A 26,894-nucleotide genomic window follows, 5' to 3' on the forward strand; every position below is an offset into this window, starting at 1 on the left:
TGTCACAAACTAATATTGCCATCTACAGATGCATTCAACCAGTTACAAACAGAGCTGCAAACCAAGAAGGGAGATATATTGGAAACATTTTATACCACAGAGGCTACGACCAGTACGGATTGGATGAAGGCAAACTACAGGGTGGTGCACGAAATGTCATACACTGGAAATTGCTTATAGAAAATGTAATATACAACATATTGAATACAAAATGGCGTTACAACATTCACTGACATGTGCATGGTTAGTCCGTGTGCAGGACATGTTTAATATGTCCACCTTCTGGGTATTACAACAGCTTCGAGACGCACCTGCATGTTCGCGATCATTCTATGACACAAGTCCTCACTCAACCCTCGGAAGAAAGTCACAATGGCCGCTTGCAATTGCTGTACATTTTCTGGATTATGGCGGTAGATTGTCTCCTTCAAATATCCCCACAGGGAGAAGTCACAGGGATTGAGATCGGCGCTATGCGGTGGCCAGATTGAGCCGCTCTGAAAACGCTCTGGATATCGATGGGACATCACACGGGGCCCGAAATGTTCATTCAGGAAGTCCAGAACATTTGTCATTTTTTATGGAAACACGTCAAGGTCAGAATGCAGTATTCTCTGAATTGACCGACGAGAGATGCCCAGCTGAACACATGTAGTTCTGGTGGATAGGGAGGGACTCCGAGCCACAGCCGCTCTCACAGCAGCAACATTCTCTGGTGAGCTTGAGGCGAAGCCGTTTTCTCTCGAGTATGTTGCGTTCTGTTTCAAATTGCTTGGCCAGTCTGTATACCGTCTGCCGGCAAGGAGCCCACCGAGAATGGAAATGAACACGAAACCTTTCCTGGGTCCGAGTTACGCCCTTGCTTCAGTATAAAACAACACTATCTTCTGTTCACGCGTCAATCTCCCTTTGTCCGCCATGCTGTATAACTGGCAGCCGGTACGCATGCACGAGATGTGGTGCTGCCTGTCAGATCACGCATGAAATAAGGTTTCTGTTCACGAAAGGACATGGTTGTGAGCCCAGGTTTACACATTTTATAAAACATTTCCGATGTGTGACATTTCGTGTGCCACCCTGTATGATATCAGCACATAGTGACTAGATTAGCAACACACGGTTTTCATCTCCGCGTGTGTGCTAACAAAACTTTTCACACCCCGAGAAAGGAATGTATATGTGTACTGTGCGAGAAGACTTGTGACTTATATCATGTTGTGACGTGTACTAAAAGACAGATCGGACTAACCAAATTCTGTTTGATGAAATTAGCCGTGTAGACATATTTTAATGGCCATTGGCTGCAATAAAATCTTTATTGTAGTAGCCCCTGTGTATAAAGGAAAGGGTGATAGACATAAAGCTGAAAATTACAGGTCAGTCAGTTTAACATGTGTTGCATGTATGCTTCGGGAAAGCATTCTTTCTGATTATGTGATAGAAGGCAGTTTGGGTATAGGAAATTTTATTCCACTGAAGCTCAACTTGTAGGATTCCAGCAAGATATAGCGGATTCAGGAGGTCAAATGGACTGTATCGTGATTGACCTATCAAAGGCATTTGTTGGGATAGATCATGGAAGACAACTGGCAAAATTGAATGCAATTGGACTAGACAAAAGAGTGACTGAATGGGTGGCTATATTTCTAGAAAATAGAACTCGTAGAATTAGAGTAGGTGAAGCTTTATCTGATCCTGTAATTATTAAAAGGGGAATTGCTCAAGGCAGGATTATTGTTTCTGTCTTTATCATCACTCAGCTGGTAGTTTGCTGTTCACTTTGTACAAAAGAGAGCTTTCTCTAATTTTCTCTCTTTAAGAGTTTGAAATGAAAGTTAATGAAACAGAAAGTGCATCTTAATTAAATAGAACCTGTAGGATAGAGTTTGTGGAGTTTGTTTGTTCTATTTCGTATATAACAGCCCTTTGTTATGAAGATGGTGGACTGATCTTAATTCAGACTTATCTGTTATCCAGTGATCTTGTGTGCTCTTGGGTTTGATTGCTGGTTATGCTTAGGGTTTTCTTGTGAATTGAGGGGCTGTGTCCATGGGAACAGCTGGGGATCTGCTTGAACAAAATGTTTCAAAACAGAGTGTCAAAGTGACCATACAATGCCACAATTTTATTTCAGTATGGTCATCCATTTGGGCTGGATCCTTGTCGCTGAGTAGGCCTCAGCCACAGGGCAATTCCGTTGCAAAATTTAGAGTATGCGTGTGTTGTTTCTAATGCCCAGGCATTTAGATACATCTATTGACCATGATGATGGGTAGATTGCGATCTTCATTTATTTTTTCTCACTGTCTTTGGTCAAAGAATTTGTTACTCCTTTCCTCAGAGGCAAAAATCATTACTTGAGGGTAATGACTGCATGTTATGTGTGTCATATATGATGGTGATGATGATGATCAGTTAGGGAGAGTGTGAAACCTGGTGTCGGTGCGTGGCTTACTCCCATCAAGTAATACCAAGGATAAATCATCTTCAACAGCTTCATATTCCCTCACTCCATATGACCACTGCAGAGAGGTTTAGAATTGAACTCAGGCTATCCTGCCAATCAACATTCTGATGGTGAAAATTGTTCCCACCAATGGGACTTAAACCATCTAACTATGGTATCAGACTTAATGCTGTAATTATCATGGCCAGTAGACAGGCTGAATTTAGAGAATAGAGCACGGAATATTACACTTATATAAAAATGTTACCTGACGCCTTAATTTTGTTCCATATCGTGTGATTTCTTTTTACAGCATTGACTACTGTAAAAATTTATGTAATCCCTAATTTTGGTTAAAATTGTTTCCTAATTTGATTAATATTATAATGGATTTGTTAATCTAGAAATCTTTTCAAATTTGTTTTTCATCAGGCTGCCAACAAGAACACAAACTCCTGTAATCATGATTGGACCTGGCACTGGCTTGGCACCATTCAGAGGATTCATCCAAGAGAGGGATCAAGCAAAGGAAGAAGGTCAGTTCATAAGAAATACTGTGGGGTCTGGATTTTATTTGCATGTGTGTCATCTGGGACCTTTGGGGGGCTGGTACTATTCCTATATCAGTTTTATGATGTGCTGTTTACTAAAAGGGGAGCTTTCCAAAATATCAGCTCACATTTGAAATGAAGGCTGGACCATAATAGCTGTCCGTGAAGGAAGCCAGGCAATAGGTCCATACCGACTATGTAATGTTCCATTATTTTCAGACCGTCTGGCTAGGCAGAAGGGTTCTCTGATGGGTTGTATGGGCCCCATGTGGTTTTACTGTATAATCTACAAAAATCATAGCTGTCTGCTACTGCTAGGAGAGAAGCAGAAGTATTACTTTGGTTGAAGGTGTCAGCAATGCAGCCAGTGCAGTCAAAAGGAGAGTGTATAAACATTCTGATCAGTTTCCTTTGTTAAGCTGCAATGTTAAGATTGTGACTAGCCAGTGGAACAATGAACAGGATCCGTGACTGCAGTGTGGAAAAGTAGTCATTCAATTGGGGAGCACCGAGCTCGATAGCTGCAGTCGCTTAAGTGCGGCCAGTATCCAGTATTCGGGAGATAGTAGGTTCGAACCCCACTGTCGGCAGCCCTGAAAATGGTTTTCCGTGGTTTCCCATTTTCACACCAGGCAAATGCTGGGGCTGTACCTTAATTAAGGCCACGGCCGCTTCCTTCCCACTCCTAGGCTTTTCCTGTCCCATCGTCGCCATAAGACTTATCTGTGTCGGTGCGACGTAAAACAACTAGCAATTGGGGAGCTTGCCAATGTTGAATCAGTTGTGAGCTGGTGCTTGTAATTTAGAAATGGCAGGACCACTGTCTTCAATTGGATACAAAACCAAGCTTCTTCCAGTAAACTTTGCCACACTTGTAGGGACAACTTTTGAACCTTACATCGCATAAGTCAGGTGAAGCTTACATGACATTCAGCATCTCACAACTCTTACAAATTTCATTCAAGTTCAGAAATGAATCTAAAAGAGCTTCTTGCTCCTCGTAGTTGAAGTGTTTGGCACATCATATGAAACTCTAGGTTGAATGATATAGAAGTTCTTAAATCAGATCAAAGACCTACTACTCCTGGACAGTGATGGTTGATGATATTGACAAGTGTCGGTCTCTTGTTTGCCTCAAGACCTATATTCAGCAAATTCATTGTAAATTTTGAAGAATCACTTGCACCGAGTGAGTTGGCCATGCGGTTAGGGGCGTGCAGCTGTGAGCTTGCATCCAGGAGATAGTGGGTTCGAGCCCCACTGTTCGCAGCCCTGAAGATGGTTTTCTGTGGTTTCCCATTTTCACACCAGACAAATGTTGGGGCTGTACTTTAAGGCCATGGCCACTTCCTTCCCACTCCTAGGCCTTTCCTATCCCATTGTTGCCATAAGACCTACCTGTGTTAGAGCAATGTAAAGCAAATTGTAATTTTAAAACAAGAATCACTTGCCATAAAAATATATTGGCAATGTAACTTGTTTGGACAGGATTGTGAACATTACACCTACAATTGGCATTTGACTTCTGAAAGTTACTCCTCACCCTTCTGTTTTATCAGGAACATTTGTCAAGCTAGTTAACAAGAATACTGACATATTGTGAACATATTCAAAATAAATCTCTTGGCCTCCCTAAAGAAAGTTGTAGTCACTTCTTGCTGACTGGTTCAGTATTAATTTCTGTGTACAATGGTGCAGGAGGTGACATGGTGTAATATATAGATTCAAAAAATACAAAGGATTTTTGAAGCAATGACCTTGATATTTGGTCTCTTCGACCCACAGTTGTTGTCATAAAGGATTTTCCCACACATCTCTTGTTTATGAACTTCAGAGAAAACGCTTTGAAATGATCATTTATCAGCTGTTTGAGAAAGAAATTTGGTCGCATCATCAGGTGTTTCTTAACTACATTGTATGAATGCATAGTGGGGTGGGGATTGGACTATTATGACAATAACATGTCCTGTTAAAATAAGAGGGCTGTTGTCCAGATGTCATTTGAAAGGTACAAGTACCTTGATTCAAAGTGTGTGTGCATAGGTTGGACTGTGTGCTGCGAAATGTTTACACAAGTCATGGCGAATTACGTGGATCAAGGTAGGCGATGGGGGAAGCTGTTGTCGAATGAAGCCACTCTTGCACTTACAGTACTTCATGGAGGCTACTCACAGTGGTTCATTGCCTGAATGATAGGTGTTGCTCAGAACAGGATTTGGTATCTGTGTCAACTTTTCCAGAAGACAACTTGGAGAAAATGCAGTATTCATGCATGATAATGCTAGAGCAAACCTCGTTTGGAGATTTCTACGAGAGCACCACATGCAACAAATGGAATGGCCATCCAGAAGTCCTGACTTGAATCTGATCAAACAAGTCTAGACCAACTGGAGCAACCATCATAACATGGATTAAACGTTAGTCTATACTAGAAGCGACATTAAATTGGGGCCACCCAATATGCATACGATCATTCTATTTACTGTGACATGTGCAAAATGCTAATGTTGGAAATGCACCCTCACCACTGCTCACCACCACATTCTCTCTTTCTTGCTCTCTTCCTACCTCCCATTTCACTTTATGCTAGCTGTGTAGTGGCCGGACATGGCTCTTCATATATGTTCATGGGTTCAGTGAACCCCTTACAAAATTAACATTGGAATTTTATTTTAGGTCAGTATGATTGTCCAGGATTGAGTAACATTTAGGTCCCTATAACCTTAAAATATTTTGGATGGAAAACACTAATTATAGGTCTACTGATTTTTTTACAATCTTCTTTATGTCATACAGACACAGATAGGTCTAATGGTGATGATGGGATAGGAGAGAGCTAGGAGTGGGAAGGAAGCAACCATGATGTTAATTAAGATACAGTCTGGTGTGGAAATGGGAAACCATGGAAGACCATCTTCAGGGTTGCCGACATTGTGTTCATGTCCTCTACCTTCCGAATGCAAGCTGATAGGTACGTGACCCAAACCACACAACCACTTGCTCACTTTTACTCATTTTTTTTGGTAGGTTCTGAACCTTCTCTAAACACAAGCAAGCAGTGTGCTGTGAGCAAGTTGAGGTAGAGAGGCAGGGGGAAGGAAGCGGCTGAAGCTGATTATTCTGCTAAAATTAAAACTAGCGAAGAGATGGTTTTTTCCAATACTTCATGATGCTGGTCAGCTGTGTCAGCTGCTAAAAATACCCATTACAGCACCCCTGGTTGAAGCTCAGCGAACTAACTGTTGCCTGTAACTTTCATGATGGCTAACACTCCAGAACTTTGAAATTTCTATATTGACGTTTAGCTGTATTGTCAGTTCATGTGATTATTTGGTTGCAAAAATAAAGTTTTACTCCTAAAAAACAACATTTTCAAAACTCTTACCATTAATTGTCATTAAAGTTATACTGAAATAAGGGCAGTAAATCTGGCAGGCATTTGTTTGGTTATATGAATGTAGAAGGATGGATAATTCTGCATCATATGCTAACATTAAAGTGAAATAATACAGGAAGACTTATTTATGTGCAGCAGTTCTGTAAGGAAATCATGCATATAAGGAAAGACAAATGTCTTTTAATGACATATTCTTAGTTTCATGCTGACCAGGCGAGTTGACCGTGCGGGTAGGGGCGTGCAGCTGGGAGCTTGCATCCGGGCAGCCCTGAAGATGGTTTTCCGTGGTTTCCCATTTTCACAGCAGGCAAATGCTGGGGCTGTACCTTAATTAAGGCTTCCTTCGCACTCCTAGGCCTTTCCTATCCCATCGTCGCCATAAGACCTATCTGTGTCGGTGCAACGTAAAGCATATTCTTAGTTTCTTTCTGTTAACTGTGCTTTGTGTTCTAGTTTCTTAGGTGTCATGCTTTCTTCTACCTACGGGTGTATTTTTTACTACCTTCTGAGAGTAGCTATTGGTTCGGGGATAGAATACATCCACAGTATCCCAACCTGTCGTAAGAAGCCACTGAAAGTGGTAACACCCAGGCTCTCAACTTGAGAACGTGGGTTGATGACGGAGACCCTTTGCTGAGTGTGGTATTGCATCCACGTACTCGTGCCAATTTCATGACTTTCATCTTTTCTATCCAATCTCTCTTGGTCAGCCCTTGTTGTCGACAGATTTCAACAGTATTTGACTTGTTAGGCCTAGCTAAAATTTAATTTTCATGGCTACGTGTGGGCAAAATACATGGTATGTTATCTCCTGCCCGTCGTAGGAGGTGACTGAAATAGGTCTCTACCCAGGAGCTCTCAACTTTGTACAGTGGATTAGCGATTGGGGGTTCCTAGCGTAGTTCATCATTTCTTCTTCTGCCAGCCTCCTTGCTTGGTGAGCTCTTGCGCTCTTCCAACCTTGACGTGTTGTGAGACTTAGGAAGTGGAATTGGCCCAGTTCTACAACTGAAAGCCCTTCCTGATACCAGCCCTAGGCAGAGGGATGTATTGAATAATTTACTGTTCCTGTGGTAGTTGGCAGTGTGCCGCATTGTACATGTAATTTCCAACCCGACCGAGAACAAACACCAGAACCCTATGAACTAAATAATAATAATAATAATAATAATAATAATAATAATAATAATAATAATAATAATAATAATATGATAGGATAAGATGGCATGGAGGGCTGCATAAAACCAGTCTATGGACTGATGACTCGAACAACAACAACAACAACAACAACAACAACAACAACAACAACAACAACAACAACAACAACAACAACAACAACAACAACAACAACAACAACAACAACAACAACAACAACAACAACAACAACAACAACAACAACAACAACAACAACAACAACAACAACAACAACAACAACAACAACAACAACAACAACAACAACAACAACAACAACAACAACAACAACAACAACAACAACAACAACAACAACAACAACAACAACAACAACAACAACAACAACAACAACAACAACAACAACAACAACAACAACAACAACAACAACAACAACAACAACAACAACAACAACAACAACAACAACAACAACAACAATAATATTGGTTTTATGTCCTAACTATTTTAGTGTTACTCAACAATTACGCAACAGAAAGAAAAAAAGCCAACAAGCCATTTTGGAACATACGAGAACATTTTAAATCCACTATCACATTAGAAAGTGTTTCATCAACAAGTTTGTTCACGAACAATATTATCCTATTGACAATATAAAATTAATGCCAATACATTTGTTTAAATGTTACTCCAGCAACAAGAACAAGTCAAATGTCCATAACATAGACAATCATCAACTGCAGAAAATTGTCAATATAGTTTACGAAGTTTTAACGACAATCATACAAGTTAAGCAACATGAATCAATACAATTAGCCAGATCTCAAAAGTTTTTTATTTTTTATTTATTTTTTATTTCTTAAACAATTTAAAAGATGTTCACCAGATAAGTTTCATCAATAAAATGTTAGATAGATTTTAGACAAAAAGTTTTAACTTAAAGACATAATTTTATTGTCATATGACTTGTAAAATATTATAAGATTTGTCAATTAGTTTTATAGAAATAATCTTAATCCAAAAGAATTGTTTCATGTTCTTATACAACCTTAAGTGAATAATAGTTGGCTGATGATGCTCACGAAAAAGGAGCGAAACATGTACCATATAAACATCTTAATAAATATGTAAGTTTGTAATACGTTTTTATTGTATTGAATAGGTGGTAATTAACAAAATTATAAGAATTTGTATCACAGTATCCAGTATTCGGGAGATAGTAGGTTCGAACCCCACTGTCGGCAGCCCTGAAAATGGTTTTCCGTGGTTTCCCATTTTCACCCCAGGCAAATGCTGGGGCTGTACCTTAATTAAGGCCACAGCCGTTTCCTTCCCACTCCTAGCCCTTTCCTGTCCCATCTCGTCGCCATAAGACCTATCTGTGTCGGTGCAATGTAAAGCAACCAGCAAAAAAAAAAAAAAAAAAATTATAGTGTAGTTGCATGTTTTGTGTTCCTGGTAAAAAGTGACTTACTTTTATAAACAAAATGAGCATCATGAAGTTTCTTCTGGAGACTGACTTTACTAAACTTCCAATTGGAAGATCGATGGAAAATAAAATGGTTATGTGGAATAAAACCTCTGTTGTCCCTAATGCAGAAGCAGTCTGTTAACAGGAAAGAGTATACACGTGCATTCAAATATAGTATATATGAGAGAAAACTGTGGATTATGGGTTGTTGCAGAAGGAATAGATCATACTGTTTCCATGTTTGATTTTCAGGGAAAAGATAGCAGTTGGACCCAAATCAGAATAGGATATTTGGGCCATTCATCTCAAAATATTAAGAGACATAAAGGATCTCATTGAACCCCTTGTCTCAACCTACAAGCCGCCACTTGAAGCAGCGCATGGTGCCCAGTCGACTCTAGGTGTACTGTAGTCTATTTCGTATTTTGAATATGGTACCAGTATTAGAACTATAACATAGCAACTTCTAAAACTTACACCTGGTTTCGAGGTCTTGCAATGATGTCAAGGATATTGTGAACAATTGTTTGACTTCAGTCAAAGATAAGGGTAGGATTTTCCACCTGTTCAATTCTATAAAAAATGTGAAATAATTAAAATGTCACATTTTTATTGTCATTTTTAGGTACCGGTTTCGGCATTGTATATGCCATCATCAGCTTAGGATGAAGTAACAAGGACATTCAGCTAGTTACATTAGAATATTTATAATATATGTATGTACAAACATAAACCTTCTAAAATACCTTGTAATTTACAATTGCGTTATATCATAAAACATTTGGAAATTTGAAAAACAAATACCTGCTAATTAGCTCCTTATAAAGTTCTAGAAAAGACATAAAATGTTCTATATAGGGTTCTGTACATTTCTATCTCCTAGTGTTGTTAAATGCTTGTAACTGTGCATAAAATTAACAGTAGCACCAAGTTTCATACAAAATCTCCTTTTTGATTATGTCTAAACAGTTGTTAAAAATAGACTATTGACCTTCGGATGAAATATAAAACCTTTTAAACATTCTGTCATGAGAGATCTTAACAAGCATACACTATCAGCTAATTTTGTTCTAGAATATTGATGTACAATATAAATGGGTAGAAGATCATTTTGTTGCCCAATTTTTGTAAAAAAAACAGTTTCTCGTGGATTATGATCAGTGAGCCATTATATATTGGTTGGATTGTTTAGTATCCAATTAAACACTTTCATGGCATATATCTTGCATGGAGTTTACTGAAATAGCTTGACTTAGTAGTGTGAACAATAGTTTTAAACCTATATTTCAGTATTATATTCAATAATGTGAGGTGAACTTGGGGCCGTAAGTTGACAGGCGAGATTTCGTAAAAAAACAATGTTTTCAGGTGAATAAACATAACTCTGGAAAGATCTCGAATCAAACGGACCTAAAAGAAGAATTTTGAACTTTTTTTGTATGACGAAAACAGGAACCAAGAAAAGTTCTGGGCATATAAAAGATAGAAATTCATCTCAAGCACCACGTTCACAAGTGAGTAGTTAGAGAGGAACTGCCGAGCAGAATGTCAGGCAGCAAGCCGCGAGCTTCAGTGGGGAATCGGGGCGTGCCCGATAGGGGGAGGGGAGGTCGCGGAAACAGGCGAGTACAGGTCGGGGGGGGGGGGGGCGTGGATTCCGGTAGGGGTAATACGCCAGCGTGTTGCATACTGTTCTATATATTGGCTGGTCTTTTGGAATTTTAAGATTGTTAATAACTGAAATAAGTATATCAAATAGGATAGTAGGCTTTTCGGATAGATCATTAAGATTAAAATTAGGGTTGTAGTATTGGTCCAAAAGAATGAAACATTGCTCCGTTAGGCCTAAAAGAAGACCTTTATTCGTTACTTCGACGATGTCTATATCATTGTTGATGCCGTAGAAGCTATGTTTGTAATCATGTGTATGCTGTCCTATTGCTGAAAATCCTTTGTATTTGATAGCATTAATGTGTTCGTTATATTATCTGATTTTGAAGGATCTCCCTGTTTGCCCAAATTATACGCTGGAACAGTCGTTGCAGTGAAATCTGTAAACGCCCGACTTATCAAAAGGGTTGGAAACCTTAACACGGCTAGAGTTATGGAAAGTATCAAGATTTCTGTTGTTGGTTTTAAAGGCGATTTTAGTATTTTTCTTTCTGAATATGTTGGTTACTCGGTAAATATCAGGGTTAAATGTAAAAGTTGCATACGTTTCTGATTTCGTTTTTTCTTCTTCTGTAAATTGGTTCTAGGTCAGTGTTTAAACTTGTGTATTATACGTTCTATAAAGCTATGATTAAAACCATTATGAAGTGCAATACTACGTACAGTATTAAGTTCTTTGTTTAGATCTGCTTTTGATATGGGTACATTGTAGGCACGGTGTACCGGTACTAAGCTGTTATAGGTGGCACACTTATGGCTAGGGGGATGTAAGGAGTCTTGTTGGATGGTTATAGCTGTATGCGTTGGTTTCCTGTAGATTTTATGTTTAAAAGCAAATGGGAGTCTGGTAATAGTTAAATCTAAAAAATTGAGGACCTTATCCACCTTTTATTCTATAGTGAACTTAATATCCGTATCGATGTCATGGAGGTGTGTTAGGGTGGTAGATGCATCGATGATACATTGATCCATGATAATGAACGTATTGTCTACGAACCTAGACCATAAGATGATGTTGATAAATTTCTTGTCTTTTTCTATTTTAGTGTACTCTAAGAAATCAAGATATATATTGGCTAGAATACCAGATGCCGGTGAACCCATCGCTAGACCGTTCTGTTTGTATATTACCTTATCGAACATGAAATAGTTACTGCACCGGGCGAGTTGGCCGTGCGCGTAGAGGCGCGCGGTTGTGAGCTTGCATCCGGGAGATAGTAGGTTCGAATCCCACTATCGGCAGCCCTGAAAATGGTTTTCCGTGGTTTCCCATTTTCACACCAGGCAAATGCTGGGGCTGTACCTTAATTAAGGCCACGGCCGCTTCCTTCCAACTCCTAGGCCTTTCCTATCCCATCGTCGCCATAAGACCTATCTGTGTCGGCGCGACGTAAAGCCCCTAGCAAAAAAAAAAAAAAAAAAAAAAAAAAAAAAAAATAAATAGTTACTGCTAGTTAGAAGTTTCAAAATGGGCATAAAGTCCGCTATTCCAAGTTGACTAAGCTGGCTATAAGAACATAGGTTTTTCAAAATAATTGGTATAACTTTTTCCGGTGTAATATTTGTATACATGTTGGTGATGTCAAAAGAATGCATTGTATGATATGGTTGTAATTTAAATTTGTCCAATCGTTGGATTAAATCAAGGGTGTTTTTAATGGATTTGTTCGCCTGAAAAGTGTAATGCTTACTCAGAAACTGTTGAATAAATTGAGCTGTTTTATAGAGTGGACTTGGTCTGAAATTTACTATAGGGCGTATAGGACTCCATCTTTATGGATTTTAGGTTGTGCTTTAACAGTCGGCAGGCCAGGGTTCATATTAATCAGTTTGTTCTTTTCACTATCCGTTAGTAAAAACTTTTATGTATTTAAGTATCCGTTTTAATCGTTTTTGAATTTGGGTTGGATCTTTATCAATTACTGTGAAGGATTTTGTTTTTTCGACATAGTCTGCTTGGTCCATTATGACAGTAGTGTTCCCGTTGTCTGCTTTGGTAATAATGGTTTTTGAATTTTTGATTTTGCTTTTAAGTTGTAGAATCTTTCTTCTGTCTGCAAATTGCTTAGAAGATATAAGATGTGCTGGTGTACTGAAAATATTATTTATTTGTTTTTTAGTCTCATGTCTGGTTTCATCTTGAATATCAACGGGCATTTTGCTAATAGCTGTTTCTGTCTCTATTACTAATTTTTAAGCCATGTTTGCTATGTTGTAATTGGGCCAATTATATTTGGGTCCTTTCGATAGGATATCAATTTCTTCTTTGTCAGTTTTGGACAGATTAATAAAAGGCGGGTGGAATTTGGATAAGTGTTGGGTTTGTGTATTATGTGAATTTCTGAGCAGCTTGTTGTCTGCATTGGCTTTATTGAAAAGAACTTGAAATTTATTTCTAAGGTGTGTTGCTTCTGAGAGAGAAGGGTGGTTAACCTGTCTTGAACTTTATCTTGAAAGATATTCCATTGTGCCGTTGACAACATCATGATGACTTCGAGATGGGTTTCATACAGGCGATTATTAAGAAATGATTTTTTTCTTATGTAAAACTTAAGCTCATTTTGGAGCCAAAGTTTGTTGGTTTTAAGATGTACTTTTCTCCGATGCGGTAAAACATTCCCTTTATTGTTTTTAAAAAAAATTTGGAGTCAAATTATTTATGATGCACTTCTTAATAAATTTGATGTCCTTGCCCAACTTTCCTATCTTGACACGTAAGCTCATATAAAGATGAGCTTTATTCTTTGACTGGTAGGCCATCCTATTTAACGTCAAAAATTTCATTATTGGTCCGTATTGAAACGAGATTTACAGTCAAAGATAAGGGTAGGATTTTCCACCTGTTCAATACAAAAAAAAAAAAGAAGTGAAATAATTAAAACGTCACATTTTTATTGTCATTTTTAGGTACCGGTTTCGGCATTGTATATGCCATCATCAGCCTAGGATGAAGTAACAAGGACATTCAGCTAGCTACATTAGAATATTTATAATATATGTATGTACAAACATAAACCTTCTAAAATACCTTGTAATTTACAATTGCGTTATATCATAAAACATCATAAAACATTTGGGAAAACAAATACCTCCTAAATAGCTCTTTATAAAGTTCTAGAAAAGACATAAAATATTATATATACAGTTCTGTACATTTTGTCATACTGACATAAAGTTCGAAATTCTTCTTTTAGGTCCGTTTGATTCGAGATCTTTCCAGAGTTACGTTTATCCACCTGAAAACATTGTTGTTTTTTTTTACGAAATCTCGCCGGTCAACTTACGGCCTCAAGTTCACCTCACATTATTAAATATAATACTGAAATATAGGTTTAAAACTATTGTACACAGTACTAAGTCAAGCTATTTCAGTAAACTCCATGCAAGATATATGCCATGAAAGTTTTTAATTGGATACTAAACAATCCAACCAATATATGATGGCTCATTGATCATAATCCATGAGAAACTGTTTTTTTACAAAAATTGGGCAACAAAATGGTCTTCTACCCATTTATATTGTACATCAATATTCTAGAACAAAATTAGCTGATAGTGTATGCTTGTTAAGATCTCTCATGACAGAATGTTTAAAAGGTTTTATGTTTTGTCCGAAGGTCAATAGTCTATTTTTAACAACTGCTTAGATATAATCAAAAAGGAGATTTTATATGAAATTTGGTGCTACTGTTAATTTTATGCACAGTTACAAGCATTTAACAATGCTAGGAGATAGAAATGAACAGAACTGTATATAGAACATTTTATGTCTTTTCTGGAACTTTATAAGGAGCTATTTAGGAGGTATTTGTTTTTCAACTTTCCAAATGTTTTATGATATAACGCAATTGTAAATTACAAGGTATTTTAGAAGGTTTATGTTTGTACATACATATATTGTAAATATTCTAATGTAACTAGCTGAATGTCCTTGTTACTTCATCCTAGCCTGATGATGGCATATACAATGCCGAAACTGGTACCTGAAATGACAAAAAAATGTGACATTTTAATTATTTCACATTTTTTTATAGTATTGAACAGGTGGAAAATCCTACCCTTATCTTTGACTGTAAATCTCATTTCAATACAGACCAATAATGAAATTTTTGACGTTAAATAAAAATTGTATGATTGACGCAAAGTGATAAAATGTTTTTCCGTCGGTCAGTCCCGGCCGTAGCCTTGGTGTCATATTTTTAAGAACAGAGAGAAAACATTCACATGAACCCAGGCATGGACAAAACTTTGGCTGGTTCTCGATGAAGTCAAGGATCGTCTAGCATGGAGAAAGCATGATAAAATGCAGACAAAATCTTCTTTGCGCAAGATATGTCCCATCACAGAGTATTGCCCTGCAAATCGAGTTCTAATTGCAAATATTATTGCACATCTCCTGTGTTAGAGAAAATGGCCTATCAAGTACTTCAAACACGGGACAGTTCGATGTCTTGAAAGAAGAGTCTTTGTTTAGAAATGCAAACATATAAGTTTTTGTAAACAATCTGTAAACAAGGAAAACTATGCTGGGATTCAATGTGAGGACCTTGAATGTTAAGATCTCTCATGACAGAATGTTTAAAAGGTTTTATATTTTGTCTGAAGGTCAATAGTCTATTTTTAATGACTGTTTAGATGTAATTAAAAAGGAGATTTTATATGAAACTTGGTGTTACTGTTAAGGATGCATTACAATTCTAATTATTGTATTGCTGTCTTAGATTCTAAAAGAAGTAATTGGTTTTGTAAAATGAAGCGGAGCAATTATCTTATTGGATCTACTTCTAATCAGACAGCAGTGCCAGTGTTACAAAAATATCTAGACAGTTACACAAAGAAATGTCTATGCCTGCTTGCTTCACATGGTAGTGAAAACCATATGTTCTGCAGCATGTCTTCTTGTGATTTTTCTGTGACCCATGGTGGAAGAGATGATTGCAGAGGGCACATTGAATCCAAAAATCATAACACATACGAGAAATCAAAATTACAAAAAAAGTCTGTTTCATCATTCCTTGTAAAAAAAATAATGAGACTGCAGTGATAAATGCAGAGTTTCTGTTCACATAATTTCTTTTGGAGCATAATATCCTGTGATCTGCTTTGGGTCACGCAGGAAATTTATTTAGAGCAACGTTCCTTGATTCTGAACTATCACAGAAAAATGGTTATGTATGAACTAAAACCTCTGCTTTAGTTCAATACCTGATATCTGAACAAAAAAGGAAATATGTGAGATTTTGCCAAAAATGCCATTTTCTTTGGCTGCTGATGTTTTATAGTTCTGTAAGAGATATTCAAATGACAGCTTGCAATTACATTATCAGGAAATTTCCCCTTGATGATGAATTTCTTCATCATGCCGAAGTTGTAGACATCTTTCATAGAATGAAGGTTTCATATTCATCCTTCGAATATTTTATTCTAAGATTCCCAAGTTTGGTCAAGGAAAGTGAACATGACAAATTTAAATGGGAATTTGCAGTTTACCAGTGTGATACATTCCCTGAATATATTATACATGTATCTAAAATTTATGTAAACTCGGGTAACATTGCAGAGCTTAAAAATGAAAGTAGACAGGTGAAGTATAAAACCTTACATAATGTTGTGTTTGCAGTATTAAGTGTACCTCACAGTAACTCTCCCACAGAAAGTTCTCAGTGTTGTTAGGAAAAAATAAACAGAATTCAGGCCTACATTAAGCACATATACACTAGAATCACTTATCGTTGAGAAGACAGTAATGCGCAAATTGTAGATTGCTGTCCGGCTGCATGGCTAAATGGTTAGCATGCTGGCCTTTGGTCACAGGGGTCCCGGGTTCGTTTCCTGGCACGATCGGGAATTTTAACCATAATTGGTTAATTTCGCTGGCACAGGGGCTGGGTGTATGTGTCGTCTTCATCATCATTTCTTTCTCATCATGGCGCGCAGGTCGCCTATGGGCGTCAAATCAAAAGACCTACATCTGGTGAGCCGAACTTGTCCTCGGACACTCCCGGCACTAAAAGCCATACGCCATTTCATTTCAGTAGATTGCTGTCGTGAAGGGCAAAGGGGGTGTCATTATTGAGAGGGCAGGGGCATGCTTTGGATTTGACTCTATTTTTATTGGGAGAGGTGGGGAATTTATAGCGGGATTACTGATAACCCACTTTAAAGTTTGGCACCTCTGGACATTTCACATATTCGTAGTACCCAACACTACCAGGGACTTGTTTTCGTTTTGATATTTGGCAAAATGGACTCGTCGATAAGCAATACATCCATTGCTGCAAAGAAGAGGATGAAGAAAGGAGTGACTAATAAAACAACATATAAAAGTGAGGTGATAAAACGAAGTAAAGTAGGTGGTTTGCAACATGTATATTATGCTGGAAAAGTGATACCAGCCAAGTGTTCTGAGGATAGTTGCGGGTAAGGTACTCAATGTAATAATGTATAAAAAACCAAAAGTATTACTTGAATGTAGATTGCATACACAGATGAAGTAGGCCTCCTCATACACAAACTATTGCTAAATTTGACTACCTTTCTAATTATCAGGTGCAGACAACAATGTTTCTCTCTATTGAACAAAACTGTGAAGTGGAATTTTGTTGGATACTTTGAACCATATGCAAACGAAAGAGGTGCAGGACATGTTACTCCAATCCCTGTTGAAGTTTCTAAGGTGAAGCATCGAGAGAAAGGTGTTAGAGTGCCTCCAAACTGCAAAGATATTCTTTTAAGTATTGCATTAAGCCTAATGAAACAAGGCAAGAAGTTTAAGACTGCTTTCCTCAATTTGTTTGGGGTTAGTGACAAGGGAGTGAGGAAAATCAAGGCACTGCTTAAGCACGAGGCATTGGCAACAAGAATTGAGCTCTTCCTGGAGATGAATATAAACTTAACACATTTCTTTTCCTGTGAAGTGCAGAGAATACCACTGTTCAGATGCAAGACTGAATGTTAGAAAAATGAATGGCATTTCATGGTTCTTGAAGAATACCCTCCAAGTAAAGTGTAGCATACGTACTACTTGAAATATTTCAATGAAAACTTTAACCTGTTTTTTGGACAGCCTCAGATACGCACATGCATAACATGTAAAGAACAGCATCAAGTGAAAATTTAATAGCCCCACATTAAATGATTGTAGAAGAAAAGTATTTGCCGCAGAACTCATGGTGCATAAGCGCCGAGCCGGGAAGTACTTTTTGCAAAATGAACGAAAGCTAAAAATCATGTCTGAAAAATGATACGATTATTGCACTAGATTTCGACTTCATGCAGAATTTACCTCTACCCTGCATCCCTATAAAAGAATGTTTATCTACAGCAATTATGGGCATGTCTTCAATATTCATATCCATAACCTGAATACACATAAGTATATTAACACAAAGGAGAAAAGGAAGCTAATGATGTTTGTACATTCATCCTGAAATACATTAAATATCTTGTTCCGGCTCCATGGCTAAATGGTTAGCATGCTGGCCTTTGGTCATAGCGGTCCTGGGTTCGATTCCCGGTAGGGTAGGGAATTTGAACCATAATGGTTAATTCTGCTGGCACGGGCGGTGGATATATGTGTCGTCTTCATCATTTCATCCTCATCACGACGTGCAGGTTGCCTACAAGCGTCAAATCAAAATACCTGCATCTGGTGAGCCAAACTTTTCCTTAGACACTCCCGGCACTAAAAGCCATACGCCATTTCATTTTCTGAGAAAGCAAGAGAACTTCATCTGTACTCAGATGATTGTATAGGTTTGTAGGCCGCCCCTAGTGGACTTGGACTGAACTAAAAACCAAAGATAACTGAATTTGTCGAGGGAGAAAGGCAGCAGGAAAAGTAAAGATGGAGTGAGCTGTTTTTGTATACTTGTGTAACGATAATTGTGGTGCAAAATTGAAGTGTAGCCAAGGTGGATTCAGTGTGTAGTGTACTTCACTATGTAATTTGTGTACTTCACTACAGGTTAAAATAGAGCCACTCTATGATTAGAATTTGTACAGTATTGGCTGAAAGCCAACTATTGACAGAATATCTTGCTTCTTCCCTGTTGGAGGGCATCTGTTTAAAGCATGTGACAGATATTTTGGCCTTGTGAAAAGATGCACCCTAAAATATAATCGTATATATTCTGTAAAGGAATATGTTGAAATCATTGCAAATTAAAAACCTACTTTGGAGGTTTAGTACAACTTTAGAGCTGTGAATACCTGCATTGTCAGCTGTGAAACTTCCTGACCACTGTACATATACTGACCCAATTCCTCTCAGTGCCAAGAGAATAAAACTTGTCTAAATTGATTAGTTATATCCCTGAATAACATGAAAGCTTTTACAGATAAATTCTTGCATGGCCTACTACCATAACATACAATGATGGCTGAAAAAGGATCTTTCCATCTTTATTGCTCATACCCTAATGTCCTATTGATTTTCACTTATATTTGCACTTACTAAGTCATGGCAACTATTTTATTTTAGACAAATGCTTTACTATACAAATATTTCATTAAACATTTTGAAAATGCATAATGTACTTTACCAACCATGTCTGTTGCATGAGTTTCTCAGGAAGTATTGCAGACAAGGGAGAAGAGTAAAATTAAGAAAATGTTATCGAATGTCAAAATGTTGAGAACAATAATTTGCATGCACATAACACACTTTGAACACATTAAGATCCTTCAGAGTTATCTCCAAGGCAATCGACTGTTCTCTGCCAACAATGAGGAAGACAACCAATACCATCAGCTGCTCCATTGTCCAATCTGCCAATCTCACATCGCACTGCGTTGACTGCATCTTCTCGTGTATCAAAGTGTCTCCCACGCAGTAGAGCTGTCAATTTTGGTATCAAATCAAAATTCCACGGTGACAGATCGGGGAAGTAGGGAGCTTCGCTAGTACGTAAACTGTCCAACAACTTGTGATGTTTATTCCTGATGGTACGACATAGGTTATTCTGCAGATAAGCATTGTAGTAAGCTGCATTAACAGTCTGGCCATGGGGGACAAAATGAAATAATTCCTCGAATGTCATACGCTAAAATGACAATTAACTTCATCAGAGATAGATTTTGACAGACTTTGTTTTCACAGCGATCCTGGATGACTCCATTCAGCAGACTGACGTTTAAGCTTGGGTTCATAAACCCTGACCGAGGTTTTTTCAGTGGGAATAATCCTGTTCAACATGATGTCTCCTTCATGTTTATATCACTCCAGGTTCACACCACACGTTTTGTAACGTGTCCACTTATGTTGTCCTGTTAATGCAAATGGCACCCATTTCGCAGCAATTTTGCATGTCTACAGATAGTGTCGTAAAGTTTTATGTACAGTTGTCTTGTCAATACCTGTTTCTGTTGCCAACTCAAGTAACCGAGCTCGATAGCTGCAGTCGGTTAAGTGCGGCAAGTATCCAGTATTCGGGAGATAGTGGGTTCGAACCCCGCCGTCGGCAGCCCTGAAGATGGTTTTCCATGGTTTCCCATTTTCACACTGGGCAATGTACCTTAAGGCAATGGCCGCATCCTTCCCACTCCCAGCACATTCCTGTCCCATCATTGCCATAAGACCTATCTGTGTCTGTGCAACGTAAAACAATTTGAAAAAAAAGCTCATGTAGAGACGATCACCCGTCATTCTCTATCACAGCACAAGAAACATTGGTACGAACAGTCCTGGTGTGACCCATACAAGGTTTATCGGCATTTCCTGCTCGTCCACCCTGGAAAGCTGCTACCTGTCTTGCAACACTTCTGTACAACAGAGTACAACCTCCAACAGATTGTAGAGTTTTGCGTGACATTTTCTTGCGTTTTGACCGCGAAGCACTGCTATTTGTATGTATGCAGGTTGTTCTAGTCGACTCGCATTCATACTTGACAAGCCACAAACATCAACAATGCGCTGACTGACTTGCACGCATATCCCTCTTCTTCTGGTTTTAATCACTGTTTTTTTTAATTGATTATTGATGGGTGGTTCAATCTTTGATTTATTTTATAACTTTTTTTAAATGTTCACTAGTGGCATATATGAGTAATATATATCCTAATGTAAATGTTGCATATCAAAAAAATGTGGATAGTGGTCTGGGATTCCGTGGAAAAAAATAGTTGCTAGAATATTATGCTCTGAATAGTAAAACTATTAATAATGTAATGTTTCTATTTTATAAACTTTTCACAACCTTGATGTTGATTTATGTAAATTTTCACTACGGTCATTTAAAAAAGAGCTCATTTACACCTAGTTAAATTAACATAATGAGTTAATATGCTTATTGCACATTGCCAGTACTTATATCCAGGCAGACTCCATCCAAGAAACATAATACATTAAAATTAATGTGACTAATTGTTCAGACAATAAATTATTTTTTCTCCTGAAAAATTAGGATTCATGTAATTGAGTCTTTTCTGAAATGACTGATTCAAATATCACTTAACCAAGCGAGTGGCTACAAGGTTTGGTTCACACAGCTGCCAGCTTGCATTCAGAAAATGGTGGGTTCAAACCCCACAGTTGGCAGCCCTGAAGATGGTTTTCTGTTTCCCATTTTCTCACCAGGCAAATACAGATGCTGTTCCTTTAATAATTAAGGCCACAGTCTCGTCCTTCACAGTCCTGACCCTTTCCTATCCCATTGTGACCATCAGATATATCTGTGCTGGTGCAATGTAAAATAAATAGTAAAATATATATATATATATATATATATATATATTGTTTGGTTATTTTTCTCATTTATTCTTGAATCAGCACTAACTCTTTATTACCATCACAGCAGTGTTATCATTGCACTAGGACTACCACTTTCTTATTTCCATTTCTTCTGCCCATTGTGGTTTTGGGACAACTTCAGCCACACTCTTTGTGATGGACATAATCGGCCCAGTGGCTTAGCTGGACTGCTGAGGTATAATTTCCAGTCGATCCCAGGCTGAAGTTTTCACCTAAAAAATTGTGTGGCTTTTGGAAGGTCTTATACTCCAACCAAAACCCAAACTGAGCGAAGGTGGCATCAGTGGCCCTAGAAATATCTGACATAAACTGAAGAACATTTTAGTTAAGGCAGTTTTGACACAGCTTAAAATGCAAAAGACTGACATATCTTTTAACTATTTTGTTACTTCACAGGTAAACCTGTGGGCGATACCATTCTATATTTTGGATGTCGCAAGAAGTCTGAGGATTTCATTTATGAAGATGAACTGGAAGGCTATGTCAAGAAGGGTGTGCTAAAGGTTTGTGTCATAATGAAAGTAATTATTTTCAGAATGTTTGTTAGTGTAACTATCTAACATGAAATGGTACTCCACAGATGCATGTAGCATTCTCAAGGGATCAGGCCAACAAAGTTTATGTCACACATCTGCTGGAACAAAATGTGGATGAAGTGTGGAGAGTTATTGGTGAGAACAATGGTCATCTTTATGTTTGTGGGTAAGTGGATTTTCTTTTTTTTTCTAATTTCATTTAAAATATTGATTTCTTGTGAACCTCATGGTATGTTTCATTTTTGTAGGGATGCTAGGAACATGGCCAGGGATGTCCATAACATTGTCCTCAAGGTGGTTCAAGAGAAGGGAGGGATGACAGAATCCCAGGCTTTGGCATATGTCAAGAAGATGGAAGCTCAGAAGAGATACTCTGCTGATGTCTGGAGCTGAATTACACAGTGTCTTAGCATTCAATTGAAAGAACTGTTAAAAATAAATACTACTAGGATTTGTGAAAAACTGTTGTTAGATTGATTGAACTTTGTTGTGCTGAAGATGACCAGGTAGGCTCAAGTGTTGGTCACAATATGAAGTATGTCGCATTTATTGGTTGATAAAAGACTTCTGTGTTAATGTGTTGTTTCAAGAAGTGTTTGCTGCTCTATTACTACACTACAGTACTATGAAGAATATGACAGTACCATGAGTATCAAAAATGAGTTTACCAGAATATCATAGACTGCTTGTCAAAACTTTGAATTTCACTATTTATATGTTTTTATAATGCAGAAGAGCTGGCTAAATGATTTAGGTTAATTTTGATTCCTTTACAAAATGTTGTAGGGATACACTGAAACTATTGAAATACAGATCAATGCTGTAGAAGATTGGGGGGGGGGGTTTGCATCACTATTGATCTGTAGTACTACTATGATTGAAATTTTGACTATAATTCTATAACTTCATTTTTTGATAACTTCCTGTGTTCCAGTTAATAATTACTTTCAAAAGTACTTCATGCAAACTTTAATATTTTATCATAGATTCGTTTGCTAGTTTCGGGTAATAATCTTGCTCAATGAGATGTAGCTGAAAGCATATTGGTAACTCGAGAATAACTGATATTCCTGCTCTTTATGATGATGATGATGATAATAATAATAATAATAATAATAATAATAATAATAATAATAATAATAATTGCCAGTCATTTTTGCTGCTCATGTTTAAAGTCTCTCTCTCTCACTGTATTGTTTGCACTGTGGTATGGGTACATCTCTGTTTTGAATCTTGCTCTAATTCTTATTGTGGACTATACTTGCATAATATATCATCATATATTATCAAAAGATCCTCTATAGCAAGTATTTACCAACCTTAATATGAAGCCTTGATATGAATAATCCATCACTAGGCATTTCAGTAATGACTGTCCTTAAAACCTGAGCTAGTTTTGAAATATTATTTGTATTATTTAAATAAATTTTATCTATTGCCATATTTGAAATTTAAAATTCTCTATGAATATTACAAGTGGAAAAATGATGTATGAGTGTTGGCAAGGAGTTATTAAGAATCTTCAAATTAGTCCAGCTGTAGGTTTTTTGGTGTTTATTGTTGGGTAAGTCAGTCCTTAAAATGGTCTTGGTTTGCACTATACAGTCTGCAACCGAGCTCGATAGCTGCAGTCGCTTAAGTGCGGGCAGTATCCAGTAATCGGGAGATAGTGGGTTCGAGCCCCACTGTCGGCAGTCCTGAAGATGGTTTTCCGTGGTTTCCCATTTTCACACCAGGCAAATGCCGGGGCTGTACCTTAATTAAGGCCACGGCCGCTTCCTTCCACTTCCTAGGCCTTTCCTATCCCATCGTCGCCAAAGACCTATCTGTGTCGGTGCGACGTAAAACAAATAGCAAAAAAAAAAAAATAAATACAGTCTGCAGACGGGCCAACTCGCCCGATTTAAGCGGGAAACTCCCCATTTTTGATCCTCCCTCCCTCTCTTCTGATCACAGAGACTTACCTTCCGATTTTGAGAACAGATTTTGTATTCGTATTTTTTTTAAATTCCAGGTTTTTCCTTGTTCTTTAAGTACCTGGAGAGAATTAATGTTCAGTGGGCACTGGCAAGACAGATGCAATCAAGAGGTGGTGTTCATAAATATGACAGAATCTGTAACGTAATGATTTTTACTTTATCTTTTCCACATAGCAATGCTGACTATGAGACTGCTTTTTTAAGCATATATACAAGGATGAAAACTCAATTCAGATCAAATCTTCCCAAAAAGGAATTCTGGAAAAAAAATTAAACCTTAAAACCTATTCAACAAGGTCAGTGCTTTGAGCATAAATCTAGTTCAGAAATTTATGAAGAGGTATAAGGCAGTTACAATGATGAGTCATGTGTTTTAAAGCTCAAATACATTACATGCAGTATTTCATTATTTTTAAAATACATGCAATAGTTAAGTATTTATAAATTTATTAATTAATTAATAAGAGAAATAACATAATTGAGTAGTATAATGTGTTAAATATTCTTCAAAGTTACGTCATCAATGATGTGTCGTTACATGTTTGTATATTCCAAAAAAGCTCCTGATTTTTGACTTTTGAAAGCTGACATGTCTGAGTCTAGAATAGTCTTTGTAATTCAAAAGAATCACTGCCTGTATCAGTCTCTCTGTGAAGTGAAGGCTTTAAATTCAACTAAAATGGATGAAAATGTAGAGGGAAAAGAACTGTAAGTTCTGGCTATGGTGAAGGCAGGTGAGGTAATTTAGATGGAATCTGTGAGTTGTTGTGGTCTGAGGTTCTTGTCTTTCATCTCCCCCTTTGAATTGTTATTTTTGTTCCAAGCCAGAAATATTCAGCAATAAAATTTTCTGTACATTCTGGTAAATAGTAAGTTCTTTGATGAGACATTACATCACACATGGGAAGGGTTTTCAAACTTTAGGTAAGATACTCCTACCTGCAAGGAAGAGTTATGGTCATTCACAATAAAGTACTTCAGTACTGTATCGTCACTTTTTTTAAATTGAAAGTTAATGCAGTTCATATGGAAGTTAGTTGTGATGGTTAGTATATATGAGCACAAACATATTTGCATATGAAGTACTTGTTGAGTAACATCAAAAACAATGAATACATATCAGTGTTTTAATGCAAGTAATATCTCAGAATGGAAACTGTTATACTGTTAAAGTCATGTATACTAAATTCAGTTTTAAAATGAGATCCTTTTGTGAACTTATATATGGTATTTGAACATATTTTAAAAATTGTTAATGAAATCAAGGTGCCAGATTTTATTCTAAAATTAAAAGTTTTGTTTTTCTTACTTACTTTGTGAGTAAGGCATAGATGGTTGATGATTGCCTTGAAAATAGTATATAAATGGAAAATTGAGAGATTTCTTAAAAAAAAATGTAGTTGTAAATACATTGTAAATTCTACATTCCAAGATCTATGGTCTAGGCTATAAATGTATATAATATGTATAAGTAAAATGGAAATTTGTTTTTCCATATTTCCTAGAAAAGAGAGATTAATGTCCTCTTTGTTCTTAAATAGCCTAATAATATTTTGCTTTTAGCAAGCTAGGGTAGTGAAAACAGGTTCCGAACTTCACAAGTCAATTTTGTTGATAATGTTATATAAAAACATGCTTTCTTTGAAGTTATCATTCCAGTCTGCTTACACTAGTCGTACTATTTCCAACAGCAACATTCCATCTTTTGTTAACTAATGGAGGGAAAATTCTGGACAAAATGCAGGGTTTATCCCCAATATAATGAGGTTTACTCTGAAACCACAAATAACTGCTGTAAATTGAAAGTGGATATGATTGACATACAAAGCAATAATAAGTTTGTGCTTAACCATGTCTTAGTCACAATGTAGAAAATTTAAAATCTGAGGTATGTGTTGGCACAAACATTGTACGTAAGTTATGTACTTCTCTATGAATTTTATGTGTTTGTTTTTGATCATAAATTTCTTTACAAGACAAAATAAAACTGGTTGAGGTTTAATCTCTTCAATAATGTAGATGTAACTTTAAATACTCCTGTTCAATATGAATTTTGAGATTTCTGGTTGCATTTCAATTTAAATGAGGTAATGCTTGTTGTGTAAAACCTGAGCTGATCAGATCACTTGCCCAGAACTGAATGAAATCTTTTTTATTCTTATTATTATTATTATTATTATTAATATTAATAATACACAATGCACCAGGGAATTAACAGGCTGTAGGAAGTCCCAAAAGACAGCCAAAGACTGGGGATCTCCATGTCAGGTATGGAAGCTTCCCTGAGATAAAACAAGGTAAATTTTCCACTTGCTGTCAGCCAGTTCAGCACTTGTATCTGAAGAGATAAAGCATGTTACTGTGAAAACTCAGTAAATGAGATAAGAAATATTTGTTGTTGGGGCAAATCTTCTAATGAAAGTCATATGATAAATGCTTACATAATTTTTAGACTCTATCCAGAGGCTACTTAACCATTGAAAAGTACTGTGGTTTGGTTGTTTATGAAGTGATCAGAAGTAGGATCCATTTCCAATAATAAAAAGCAATGTGAAAAACCTCAAAAGTGTGCAGGAGCAATCCTCTCAGTTTAAGCCAAGATGAACTGCACCTAGTTTACCAGACCTTTCTGCGCTGCTGTGGCTTTTGCTTGCATACAAAAGTTGGACATTTTCAACAACTGCTGTGAAGTACAGGTAAGACAGAACCTCCAGTGCCATGAATTGTCAGTTAAATACATTACTCCAGCACATCATATTATGACGCTCCCGAGCAATGCCATGTGCGCTGTCAGTCAAACAGGTCCTGCTCCAGCCCATTAACTCCCGGTGCATTAGATTTGCCTCTGCTTGCAGATGGGTAGCATAACAACCCTCTCAACTGCCATTCCTATATAGCAACAATCCTTACTGAAAATTAACATTAAAATTCATCACTTCAACACACA

The 26,894-nt window shown here is 37.2% G+C and overlaps 2 protein-coding genes across 5 annotated transcripts in view; one reads left to right on the forward strand and one right to left on the reverse strand.

Moving 5' to 3' along the window:
• The window catches only part of Cpr (Cytochrome P450 reductase), a 576,566-nt gene extending 550,608 nt beyond the window's left edge, over window positions 1-25,958 (forward strand). For all 4 annotated transcript variants that reach the window (XM_067141922.2, XM_067141924.2, XM_067141923.2 and 1 more), the window contains 4 exons: window positions 2,879-2,982; window positions 21,829-21,935; window positions 22,013-22,134; window positions 22,217-25,958. In XM_067141922.2, coding sequence (XP_066998023.1) covers window positions 2,879-2,982; window positions 21,829-21,935; window positions 22,013-22,134; window positions 22,217-22,361 — 478 coding nt within the window. In that variant the 3' untranslated portion in view covers window positions 22,362-25,958. The remainder of the gene's footprint in view (window positions 1-2,878; window positions 2,983-21,828; window positions 21,936-22,012; window positions 22,135-22,216) is intronic.
• Window positions 1-26,894, reverse strand: part of LOC136864651 (lymphocyte antigen 75) — a 350,542-nt gene that overhangs the window by 111,639 nt on the left and 212,009 nt on the right. The window lies entirely within an intron of this gene.

This window comes from Anabrus simplex, chromosome 2 (genome assembly GCF_040414725.1).
Source record: "Anabrus simplex isolate iqAnaSimp1 chromosome 2, ASM4041472v1, whole genome shotgun sequence".
Taxonomy (NCBI): Eukaryota; Metazoa; Arthropoda; class Insecta; order Orthoptera; family Tettigoniidae; genus Anabrus; species Anabrus simplex.